Source organism: Leucoraja erinacea, chromosome 11, assembly GCF_028641065.1.
Source record: "Leucoraja erinacea ecotype New England chromosome 11, Leri_hhj_1, whole genome shotgun sequence".
NCBI classification, from domain to species: domain Eukaryota; kingdom Metazoa; phylum Chordata; class Chondrichthyes; order Rajiformes; family Rajidae; genus Leucoraja; species Leucoraja erinaceus.
Genome location: NC_073387.1, coordinates 47,309,143 through 47,322,265, shown reverse-complemented (window position 1 = coordinate 47,322,265; position 13,123 = coordinate 47,309,143). Strand labels below are relative to the sequence as shown.

General features: G+C 41.0%; 2 protein-coding genes across 2 annotated transcripts in view; both read right to left on the bottom strand.

The window, feature by feature from the left end:
- LOC129701769 (rho GTPase-activating protein 26-like) overlaps positions 1–4,817 on the bottom strand; it is a 140,573-nt gene extending 135,756 nt beyond the window's left edge. Inside the window, 2 exon segments of the mRNA XM_055643194.1 lie at positions 2,304–2,550; positions 4,659–4,817. Of these exon segments, the coding sequence (XP_055499169.1) occupies positions 2,304–2,457 (154 nt within the window). The 5' untranslated portion in view covers positions 2,458–2,550; positions 4,659–4,817.
- Positions 4,818–7,058: 2,241 nt separating this feature from the next.
- The window catches only part of LOC129701770 (polypeptide N-acetylgalactosaminyltransferase 10-like), a 58,650-nt gene continuing 52,585 nt past the window's right edge, over positions 7,059–13,123 (bottom strand). The window contains exon 12 of the mRNA XM_055643195.1: positions 7,059–11,540. Coding sequence (XP_055499170.1) covers positions 11,376–11,540 — 165 coding nt within the window. The 3' untranslated portion in view covers positions 7,059–11,375. The remainder of the gene's footprint in view (positions 11,541–13,123) is intronic.

The following is a 13,123-nucleotide window of genomic DNA, read 5'->3' as shown; positions in this document are numbered from 1 at the left end:
TTCAGATCAAACTCTACAACATGTGTAGAGCCACAAAGCTTCAATGACCATGCTTGACATTAAAACAGATGCCAACGTGATATAGCATCTCCAGAAAGTGAATTGCTCTCAGCTATTATGCGACAATTTTTTAATCCTGTTTTTACAAGGTTAAACTTAATTGTTCCTCTAATTTATACTTGCCTATTCTCCTAACAGCGGCAATACTCGACATTTTATAATTCAAATTTTGTAACTAAACCTTAATTTACAAATTGAGTTAACGCTACTTGTTTAAACATGCCACAAAAGGAGTAAAGCTTATGTTTTCTGCAGAGAATTAAATCTTTGATCTGGTGTAGTGAAGCTGTCGTCCAGCCAAAGAGTTAATCTCTTCAACGGATTTCAATGCTTTGAGGGAATAGCTGTACTCCACGTTAAAAAGCAGATGGAATTGACCAAACACAAACCTTCAAGACAAACAGAAAACCAGCTAGGAACAAATGACAGTTTGCACTGCTCTCTGACCTCTCTTTTTTTAATCAATAATACAGCCTTCAATTTAACCTTGCTATTGCAAAGGTTCCCACGGGCTGACTGTTTCCACTTTTCACTGAGGGTTGGAAGGCTGAGAGATGATATTATAGAGGTCTGCAAAATAAAGAGGAGCCTAGATAAAGGTGAATGGTCCCAGCTAGAAGAATCTAAACTAGAGGGTATAAATTTAAGGTGAGAGGGGTAAGATTTAAAGGGAATCTGAGGGACAACTTGTTCACAAAGAGGGTGTGGGTACGGAACAAGCTGACAGTACAATCACAACAGTTAAAACATATCTGGACATGTACTTGGATAGAAAACGTTTGGAGGGATATGGGCCAAAGGCAAGCAAATAGGACTAGCTCAGGATGGTAACTGGGACATGTTGGCCAATGGCAGTGTCAAACTTATCAGATGTGGTAACATGGAATAGTCTAATTCAAAGTTGTTCCTTGATTTTAAAAATATTATTCTGCAGTACAAATTCTCCAATTTTGATAGATTAACATGCAATTCAAGTTCAACTACACAAAATATTAAATAAACCATAATTAATGTCAGACGTTTGCTCAGAAACAAAGTTCTAAGGTTCCCAAATATTTCAAAAACATTGGAAGATTTCAAAAGCAACCAAAATTATCAAGAACATCTTTAAGAACAAAGAGATTGTGAGATTGTAACGTTATAAGGTTTAAGAAAGATTAATCATTTATAATTTGAATGCAAAATGATAGAAAATCAATTTCAACTGTTAATTCAACAGCCTGGATCTCAGAACAAAGATGAAGTACAGGATTGTAGCAAAAGTAAATACAATGGATCTAAGGTCAGTTTGTGGGAAATGAGAAGACAAAAAGCAATGGCTTTGCCAACTCTGTGAAACACAGCCAGTCAGTATGTTACTTAAAAATAACATGCGATAGATAATATGACTTTTAACAGCCCAAAAACAAAATCCTCAAGACATTTAAAATGTAATCTTGAATATAATTATTACACGGTTATCAACTAAAATGTTATGTATGTGTATATACTGTGATAATTCATGTATATTTTTGATTACATTGCATAGATTGATGTTAAAGGATTACTTTCAGCGTGAACATATACATTAACTTGCATTAATGATATTCAAATTTGTAATTGTTATTTCTGACAACGGATAAGTTACACTTCAAAGTGTTGCATCGTGGTTTTGCAATCAATTATTTGATTTTGTCATACTGAATTTTATGTACCAAACTGAAACCAAGTTCAAAATCATATAAAATATAGGACATACATGTTGTACTTATATATAAATAAAAACATTTATACAGATGGAAGTAATCTTTCAACTGATGTGGGCTACATATTTACATTTTAAACATATTTTTTCTGAAACAGATTATGCAGGATTAAGTAAGCATTTCCTACTGTTATAAGTGAATAGTTGAAGTTGCAATGCTCTAAGGTAGTTATAATACTCTGGTGTGTTGTTATCAGTCTAATTTTAAAGAGAAATAATGTTTACCCAACCTGCATCCCACAGCTAGTACCTATCTCCACCAAACTAAATCAGAAGACAATAAAGGTGCTTGCATTGTGCTTGCATTGTGAGTGCAGTAGCCTTAATCGTGACACTTTCTTTTCATTTCAATTTTCTGATCTTTGTTATTACAAAATGACTAATCCATTACAAGGTATAGGTACAGAAACTTAGCAAAATCTTTCATTATTTCAATAAATTCAACTTTGAAAAACGCATATCGTGACAGTTAAATCAATGATTGTGTTTAAAAACTTACTTTTCAGCGCCTGAATCAATGCTTTTCCGTCTTTAATCAGAGCTTTAATGAACTTGTTTGTTTTTTCCAGCTCTGCCTCGTGAGACTTGATTTTATCCCGGAATTGCGGGCTGTCCAAGTAACAATCGCTGAACTCCAGTGCCGGGAGGCCCATGGTTCGCGACAGAAAGGCTGACAATCAGCAGTTCAAAAGCAGCAGTATCCAAAGGGTAATGTCACCGTTCCAAACACCTTTCCAACGCAATGGCTGCAATGCAGACGATTACAATGAATAGTTTGCACAATAACAACTGAGTTCTCTCAGCCCCTGGGCACTTGTTTCCTCTCTTATGTTTCTGGACAAGAGCATTCCCTTCCACCTCTCTCTGTCTCCCCTCCCTCTCTCTTGGCTCAGTCAGTGTTATCCTGTCTACATATTTGTGTATATTGGCTACTATTTACACTTCCTGTGTATATCTCACTATAGTCCGTGTAAAAGAAGCTCCCTATCTCTTTCACAACCCTAATGCATGTGTCACTCCAATGGGCGAGGCACATTAATTCTCCCCCGCCCTGGTGTCTGTTTATGTTTATCTATGATAGGTGAAATGTTCCCCCAACCCTCTTTGGTGTCTCTTCCCACATGCGTGTTTGTGTGTGTGCATGTGTCTTTTCCCAAATTTCTTCTATTAGGCCAGACAGTCCCCACAGTGGTGTGTGTGAGTGTATCCTTATCCCTACCCCCCACACACACTTTGATAGATGACGCACTCTTGTGTGTGTGTGTGTGTTCCTTTTTCCTGGGTCTTCTATTTGCCAGCCACTGTCCCCACACCCTCTGATGGGTGAGACACTATCACATCCCACTCGGTGTCTCTGGACACGTGTTTGTGTCATTTCATGGGAACTTGTATTGGGTCAGTCAACGTCCCCAGAGCATGTGCAGGTTGCTGTGTCCCTATTTCTCGTCGCTGGATAATATTTGGACCGACAGTCCCCAGAACAGTGTGTAGGCTGGTGTGTATGACCCCATCGCTCCCATCTGAAGGGTGAGACACCATCGCAACCTACTTGTGTTGGTATGTGCGCGTCCTTTTCTGGGGGTCTTCTATAGGGTCAGACATTGTCCTCAGACAGTCAGTGTGTGTGTGGCCCTGTCCTTCCCCTCTGATGAATGAGACACTATCACATCTCACTGTTCGTGTTCTTCCCTAGGGGGTTTCCATAGGGCCAGACATTGTCCGCAGAGCAACATGTAGTTGGCGTGTGTTTGTCTCAATCCTCTCTCCAAAGAGTGAGACACTATCAGACCTCACTGTGTGTGTGTTCTTTACCGAGACTTTTCTAGACACTTTCACCAAAGCGGTGTGTAGTTGGTGTGATTGCGTCCCTGTCCTCTCCTTCTGATGGGTGAAACCCTCCTTTGCCTGTGTGTGTCCCTATTCTCCCTCCCCCACCCTGAAAGATGAAACACCTTCACACCCCATTGCGTGTGTGTCCCTATCCTCCTCTGCAGAGAGAGACGCTAACACCTAACTGTGTTTGTGTGCATGTGTATCTTCCCTCTCCTCTGACAGATGAGACACCATCACACCCCAGTCTGTGTGTCCTATCCTCCCCTCTGCTCTGAATGGTGAGATTCTCACACCCCACTGTGTGTGGGTCTGTGGGTATATGTATGGGTGCGTGTGTGTCCATCCCCTCCCCTCTGTGTGGGTGTGTGGGAAGGGTGTCACCCCGCTGTGTGGGTGTGTGGGTATGTGTATGGGTGCGTCCCCGTGTCCTTCCCCTCTGAAGGGTGACACCCCGCTGTGTGGGTATGTGTATGGGTGGGTGTGTGTGTGTGTCCCCCTCCCCTTCCCCTCTGAAGGGTGACCCCCGCTGTGTGTGGTGACACCCCCCCTGAATGGTGTCACCCCGCTGTGTGTGTGTATGTGGGTATGTGTATGGGTGGGTGTGTGTGTGTGTCCCTCCCCTCTGAATGGTATCACCCCGCTGTGTGTGTATGTGGGTATGTGTATGGGTGGGTGGGTGTGTGTGTGTGTCCCCCCCTCCCCTCTGAAGCGTGACACCCCGCTGTGTGTGTGTGTATGGGTATGTGTATGTGTATGTGTGCGTGTGGGGTGTGTGTCCCTCCCCACTCCACCGAAGGGTGTAGGTGTGTGCGCGCATTTCTCCCTCCCCTCTCCCCGCTGCCTCCCCCGAGGGTTCGCGTTGCCCACAGCCTGTGTGTGTGTGTGTGTGTGTCACCCCCTCCACAGCGGTCCTGGCTGCGCGCTGCCAGCGGCCCGGTGCCCGGGGCCGGGTGGAGTGGAGCCGAGCCGGGTCGGGTCGGGTCGGGTCGGGTCGCGTCGCGCCGCGGCGGCCGAGCCTCACATTCTCGCCGAGAAGCTTCATGAAGGTCCGGCTCGCGCTTCCGCCCGCACCGCAACCAAACCCCGTCCCCATGGCAACGACTGACGGCCGGCGCAGCCAACCAAACATCTTAGAGCAGCTCCTCTACGATCTTTGCAGCCAACGGCACGAGGAGGGGGGGGGAGGGAATCCCACCAATCACACGCCTCATCTCACGGCCAGCAGGTTAGGTTGCGCCGCATCCATGGGCGCGAATTAAAGGCGAGGGCCGCTCTTGGGCGAGTGGCCAAACATTAAAGGGATGGGTGACATGATTTCTCATCCCAATAAGCGAGTTCGGTATCTCGATAAACGCAAGGAATCATGAGATTTGTCAAAGGTCATTCGGGATAACAAAAAAGTGAGTGAACGAGTATAAACTCTGAGCCATTTTCAGTCTGAGTTTTCGTCTTCTTTGAATCTTATGTTGGTTATGGCTGACCCAAATTACGAGGATATGACATTGGATGATTTTCTGCGATGGAAAGTGAAGCTTTGAAGCATTTTTTAGCGGACAGGGTTGAAAAAGACAGGACGAAAAGAGAAACTCGCTGTTCTTGCTGACGCTGCATCGTACATGAATGAAGCCCGTGCTACCGACTGCCAGTGAAGAAAAATGCCGTCATGCTGATCAATAGAGGAATCTTGAAATGTGGAGAAAAAACTCTTCCCGATCGAACTGAAAGATGGGTGGCTTGGAGAATCGGAAGGACTAAACTGCTGGCCTCCCACATCCATCGTCGAGCTGTCAAATCATCTTTCCAGTTATGAGCCTAACCAGCCAGCTACTTCACTGAAGTCTCGCCTGCTTAGCGGCTACAAAGAAGGCAAGGCCTATAGCTATTTCATTGCACTCTTCCCCCCCCCCCAACAAAAACAATTAAAAAGTGTTTTTTATTCATCATCACGATCTCGCTCACTCACCGAAGCATAAAGCAATAAAACTACCAAAATCATCGTAGTTTTGGACAAATGAACCATAAATACACCTTAATAGATTTAAAAGCAGTGTTTTCTTACCTTGAAGAAGCAAAACTGGAAAATACGTATGAAATGCAGATCCGTACACACACAGCTCAGTTGGTGAGAATGTTTATCCTGAATGACCCATGACCTGACTCGCATATCACAAAATATGTTACCCGCTCGGTGTTAATAATCATGTGTATGTATTGATCCTAAATCAGGAAGGCATTCTTGTTATTATTTTTGTTTGTTGCACAATTATTATTAATGCAATATTATTAGGGCACTGTTATTGTTTATTGCGCTATTACATTGTGCACATATTGTTTGTTGCACTATTATTTTAGTGTACTATTATTGTTTATTGCACTATTATAATTATTATGCATTATTATAGTTTTTTATATTTACTGAACTTTTTGATGTTTATAGTAGTGTACTATGCAAGAAAGAATTTAATTGTTCCATTTCAGGACATATGCATATATAACACCGAAAATAGGCACAAAAAGCTGGAGTAACTCAGTGGGTCAGGCCGTATCTATGGAGAAAAAGAATAGAAGGTGATGTTTCGGGTCGAGACCCCTCTTCAGATGGAGAGTCAGGGGAAAGAGAAATTAGAGATATAGAAGGTACATAGAACAAATTAATGAAAGATCCAGTATGCAAAAAGCAGCAATGATCAAGGAAAGGTGAAGCCCACAATGGTCCATTGTTGGCTGTGGGGAAGGTGATAAAGAGTGATACAAACAGTGAAACTCTGCAGGACGACAGTGAAACTAGTACAATTACTAGGCTGGGGAAGGGACAGAGGGAAAGGGGGTGCAAGGGTTGCTAGACTCTTTCAGACCATTGCAAATCAACTACATGTGCTTTCCAAGTGTCTTGACCCAATCTGGCAGTTTAGATACATTCATTTATTCCAACATCCACACCCTTCTAGTAAATGACTCCTGAATTAACCCACCCTTGGAAAACATGCTACCCAGTTGCTTTTGCAATGCCCTAGCCCTACTTCCAAGAACTATGGAGTATTATTCTGCAGTATCAAGTTACCCTAGGTAACCTAATAATTGCCATTCATAAGTATAACCAAGAATAAGCATTCAAAAGCAATGAATACATTTATCAAGCAAAAACAAAATGTATCCCAAATTAGAAGAAGGTGTACAAAATAATTTTCAGGGACAAGTATTAAAGTCTGCCTTTAAGGAAGTTAAGAGAAGTAAAGAGGATTTACATCCTTTTAATTAAGTAGATTACACCTCACAAAGATTTATTCAACCAGTCTTCATAAACATTTGCTTTAAACTTTGTTATCATTCTAAGTTTAGTATTCTTCAGGCATTGTGCCCAAAATTGAAAGCACTTTAGTTTGGCCAAGATCCCATAGAGCTGAACTGTCATTTCTTTGTATTTTCAGTTCCAATCATCATGATGCTCAATGCCTCTATCAATGAAGGCAAGCATATCATAAGCCTTCTTTACCACTCTATCTACTTATGTTGCCACATTCAGGGAACTATGGACTTGGGCCCCAAGATCCTTCTATACACTCGGGAGGTACCAATTTTTTAATGGTTTAGAGGGATATGGGCCAAATGCAGGCAAATGGGATTAGCTCAAGTAGGCAATTTGGTAAGGACTTTAGCCCCCAAAAGCCTGTTTCTGTACTGTATGACTTTTAATGAAGATGTAAACCTTGACTGACTGCAGAGAGTGGTGAACAACGCCCATTGCATCATTTCCTTCTTTCACAGTCTCATCACTTCATCCCATTCAGTCCAATTTCACAATGATTTGCAGAAGGGAAGCAAGAATTACATCAAGGATGCTTGCTGCTCATTATGAGTCATTCCTTTTTTTCTTTCTTCTGTATTTGGGGAGAAAAGATAGCTTAAAAGCCCAGAAATCTAAAGTTGAGAACAATTCTTCCCTATAAGCCCTCTCTCATGTCTCCTCCGTTTCCTGCAGTTCTGCTCTTGCATGACTTAAAAACCATGCTAGTTTCTTCATATGATGTATTTGAGCATGGAACAAACCATCCTTAACCATCCTTATCCGTATGATTTGTTTGCGCTTGACTCAAAATTTGAGTTTTACCCAACTAACTTGAGTTTAGAAGCAGATATTTATTTTTCCTTACTGTGCCAATTACACTTAGACCATCATACAAATATAAACTTGTGGACATCGTTAAAACCCTCCAAGTGTGATATTTCTCTGGCTGAGCCAAATCCAAGCAATTTGTGAAATTATTCCAAACAAAGTGAACATGATTCTCATTATGTCCAAAAACAAGTTAATAATTTCATAAATGACTGAAGCAAAATTAGGCAATTTGGCCTATCAAGTCAACTCCACCATTCAATCACAGCTGCCTTTGCCCCATAATTCCTGACACCTATACTAAACAAATCTAAATAATACTAATATCATAGTGACTTTACTAGATGTTCATATATTCTTTTTGAGAAAATGAATGGCAAAACTGGTCATATTTGATTTAATGGTACAATTTATGTCACCTTGCCTCGATTACAAAGATTACAAAGCAAAAACAAAATTACCAAATGCAAAATCAGTTTAAAAAAAAGTATTTTAAACAATCTGTGTTGGAGCCAGCAAACATCTAATTCAAGAAAAACATTTCTGTTGAGCAAGTTACTTGGTTGAGCAGGTTACTTCTGCAGATTATATTCTGTAGCTAATGCATTGTATTATGAACAGTACATTTCAAATATACATTGTCAGGCAAAAACCGCCATATTTACATGTCCTATCAATAACTGTACAAGATTCTGGGTCGTCATATGTACATAGTAAGTATTTTACATGTGCATATGGTACATGAAATGACTGAATTCTGGATTTCTCAGAAAAGCATTCCACCCCACAATGGACTAAAAGATATTCACATTCTATTTTCATAAAATTATCCCCTGGAACAATATACAAACTATTAACATTTATAAAAGCTAAGACCTGCACACAATTGCCAACCGCTTAACTTTACCCTTCCTACACCTACCCCTATGCCAGAATCAACTAAGTTCACCTTTTTGAAATGAAAAGGATTCTGCGGGTAATGAGCTAAAAATTGGTGCAATGAAAGGTGTTTAAAAGAGCTAATGGAATTTAAAACAGAGTTTAAAAAATCCAGTATGCCCATAATGGTGGGAGTAGCTTCACCAAATACTGCAGCAATTCAAGGCTGATTCACCGCCAGCTCAGTTGCAAGAGGGGTTGACTTATAAATGCTTGCCTTGACAAGAAATGCAACAGCCAAAGCATAAATAATTTTTAAAAGTGCTACCTATATCAAGGGTAAGACATTATAACATTGCTAAATTTATGAATAAGAACATATGGGAGAAAAACAAATTCTAAAAAGTTATTTTGTTCGGACAATGAGAAATATGATGGGCAGAAGTTAATCTGTGAAGTATAAACATAGATATATGCGATCGAATAGTCTGTTTCTATTCTATTAAATTCTACACAGTACATAATGTTTCCATGTGTGAAAAGAGCAGAACAAAAACGGAAAACACTGGAAATACTCAGCAGGTCAGGCCGCATCTGTTGGGGGAAAAAAGATTCAAAGTTTAAGGTCAGAGTCCTTTCATCAGAACTTCATCACTGCTGACACAGGATCTCTAACCTAAAACTTTTACTTAATTTCTTATCCCATAGATGTGGCCTAATCTGCTGAATATTTCCAGCATCTTCTGTTCCGTTGTAGATTTCTAGCATTAGTAGGTTTTTTTCCCCTCAGTTTTTAACTTACTTATGAAAAGAGTCTTTTTTATTTTGGAGAAACCCATGAAAATTGTATTAGGAATTCTGAGTTAGAATATAGAAGATAGGTGCAGGAGGAGGCCATTCGGCCCTTCGAGCCAGCACCGCCATTCATTGTGATCATGGCTGATCGTCTCCAATCAATAACCCGTGCCTGCCTTCTCCCCATATCCCTTGATACCACTAGCCCAATCATAATTATGCTTTCCTTAAAATCCTTCACATTAGAAAATATTGATCTATTCATAAACTCATGATCTTGAATGCTATTTGGAAGTAATTATGTGCATAGGCATAAGTGTAAAAGGTTCTAGTTTAGTTTAGAGATACAGCATGGAAACACGCCCTTCGATCCACAGAATCCATGCTAACCTTCGATCACCCATTCACCTTAGTTCTATATTATCACAATTTAGCAACCACTCCTAAAGGGCCTGACCCACGAGCATGCGACTGCATGCGGCGAGCGCGACCAAACCGGAAGCGGGGGCTGCGCGGAGGTCGAGTGATCCCGTACGAGTTGATGTGAAGTTCGAGCGAAGTCCGTGGGAAGTTCGCGTGTGACGTACGGCGTCATGACGCTGCGCATGCCCATCGAGGCGGTGCGTATGGCCTCAATGCGGCTGCGGGCCAGCAGGCCGTTGCCACGCGGAATTTTTGGACAGTGTCAGTTTTTCGGAGCCCCGCGCGATGTCGGGACCAGCTCCGCACAACTCCATACGGCTCCGGCGATCGAAGTGGGACCGGCCCTGCGAGGCCGTACGGCTCAAGCGACCACGTTAGGTCGCGATGACGCATGCTCGTGGGACAGGCCCTTTATACAATAGGGGCAATTTACAGCAGCCAATAAACCTACAAACGAGAGGAAACGGGAGCGCCGGAGGAAAACCATGCCGTCGCAAGGAGAACGTGCAATCTCCACACAGAATCTCCACTCAGGATCAAACCCGGGTCGCTGGCGCACCTCTACCAGCCATGTCATTGTGTGATCTGATCAGTATTATTTGTAAATAAAGCAAAATTGTGCTTAACTGTTGTCCATTGGCAGCTAAAACAAGGCTGTTATGCAATATCTCTCTGGGATTAATGGCATTTTGTTACTAGCATTGCATCCAAATCATTACATTCCATAATTATTGTCATTTTCACTATCAAGATTGGTAACAAAAAGAAAATTGTTAAAGTGCAAAGTAATAGGAATAAGTAAACTTCAAATCTTAATAATAATATTGTGACATTGGTATCTACATGTAATTACTAATTTGATTTGAAGCCTCTCTCCCAGAAAATATACAATGTAGGCACCATAGTACATCTTATATCATTCCAAGTAATTTCAAGAGCTCTTCCAAAAGTATTTCTTGGAGTTAGGATATTTAAATAAAATAGAGAATAAACTAATGTGATATATTATCAACTGACTTTTGAAACCACAGCAAATGACAAGGTCGTGGTAAAATCATATAGTCTTTTCATCATTTTAGAAAATATTTGCATTTAATTTTAAAGTTTCCACCTCAGTATTTTTTTTTAAATTATATGACATCAGTTAATTTAAATAATTGCTTGCATTAATTTTTACAAAGTTATAACGTGCTTTAATTAATTGAGGAAATCAATCACTAAATAATGAGACTGCCAATTGCCAGAGTGTGATCTGAACCACTGTCACTTGTACTTCTGCTTTTCACTTGCAAGGCACTAGAAATTAGCTCAAGTTTTTATATTTTAGCATACAAGCACTGGTCCACAACAAGAGTGTCTTATATCATCATTAATACATACCTTTCCCCATCTGTTCTTTCCTGAGATTAAACCTTCCAAAAAGCCATTATTATAAAAAAACCTGGATTCAGCTATAAAAAACCCTTCAAAAACATTCTTAATTAAAAAAAATGAATGATTACATATCAATGTTTTAAATAAAAGTCACTACAAATCTTTGATGTTCATTAATTCCAAGACTGTTGAGTTTATATTTTCAAATATCCATTGCTGAGTGGGAGAAGAAGGATTACAGGTGTTCATAAAAATGTTTCTGTCTTTTGCACTGCAGTCCATGCAGCTAATACTGACTGGATGGTACAAAGTCTTGCCCTAGGAAACAGATTAAAACATAAGATCAGAATAAATGGTTTGTACGTCAGACACTTCAAAGTTATCACGCACCTGTACAATTTGCTCTTGCCAACATGCTTTTAAAATAATTTCCACAACCCTTGTGTCAGAGAGTGGTAGCTGTGTGGAATGAGCTTCCAGTGGAAGTGGTGGAGGCAGGTTCGATTTTATCATTTAAAAATAAATTGGATAGGTATATGGACGGGAAAGGAATGGAGGGTTATGGTCTGAGTGCAGGTAGATGGGATTAGGGGAGAATAACTGTTCGGCACGGACTAGAAGGGCCGAGATGGCCTGTTTCCGTGCTGTAATTGTTATATGGTTATATGTATATGTTATATGGTTATATGGTTCTGGTTCCTGGGTAGTATTCAATACTCCCAACTGGTATATAAACACGTCCAGATTTTATGGATATGCTTGAGCACCAAGTTGTCTTAACAATTGAACAGTCCACTGAAATATATCTACTGGGAGGAAATTGTGGTGGAATGGGCAGAAAAATATATCATCTATCAGAAGTCCCATACCGCATTGAAAAACCAAGCAAGAGTTTTTGGATTGGATCTTTGAAGTAGGTTAGTGAAGTAGGCCAACGAATGGCAAGTATGCCATGATGCAATTTGGCAAATTAAACCAGAGCAGGACTTACACAGTAAATAGTAGGTGTCTGATGAATGTCGTACAATAGGGAGAACTAGGGGTACAAGTATACAGTTCCCTGAAAGTGGCGACGGAAGGTAAACAGGGCAGTAAAAAAAAAGTAGTTTGGCATGCTTGCCTTCATCAGTACAGATGATGCAGAAGAAGTTGGTGAGACCACATTTGTGGTATTGTGCGCAGTTCTGGTCGCCCTGTTATAGGAACCATTTCATTAAGCTGGAAAGGGTGGAGAGAAGATTCACCAGCATGTTATCAGGACTCGAGGGTGAGAAGTACAAGGAAAGACTGGATAGGTTGAGACCTCTTTCTCTGGAGCGCAAGAGACTAAGGGTTGACCTTATAGAGGTACGCAAAATCATGAGAGGGAAAGATTAGGTGAATGGTCAGTGGTTTTCCCGAGATAGAGAAATCCAGAACTAGATGACATAAGTTTAAGGTGAGGGAAATGTTTTTAAAGATGCCTGAGGAGCAGTCACTTCACACAGAGGGTGATGTATACATGGAACTGGCTCCCAGAAGGTGGTATAGAGTAGGGCACAATGGCAATGTTTAAAAGACATTCAGACAGGTACTTGGATAGGAGGTACACAAAAAAGTTGGAGAAACTTAGTGGGTGCAGCAGCATCTATGGAGCGAAGGAAATAGGCAACGTTTCGGGCCGAAACCCTTCTTCAGACTTCGTTGCCTATTTCCTTCGCTCCATAGATGCTGCTGCACCCGCTGAGTATCTCCAGCTTTTTTGTGTACCTTCGATTTTCCAGCATCTGCAGTTCCTTCTTAAATACTTGGATAGGAATGGTTCCAAGGGATAGGGGCTAAACGTGGACAAATGAGACTAGTTCACTTATAAAACCTGGTCTGCATGGACAATTTGGGCCAAGACATCGGAGCAGAATTCA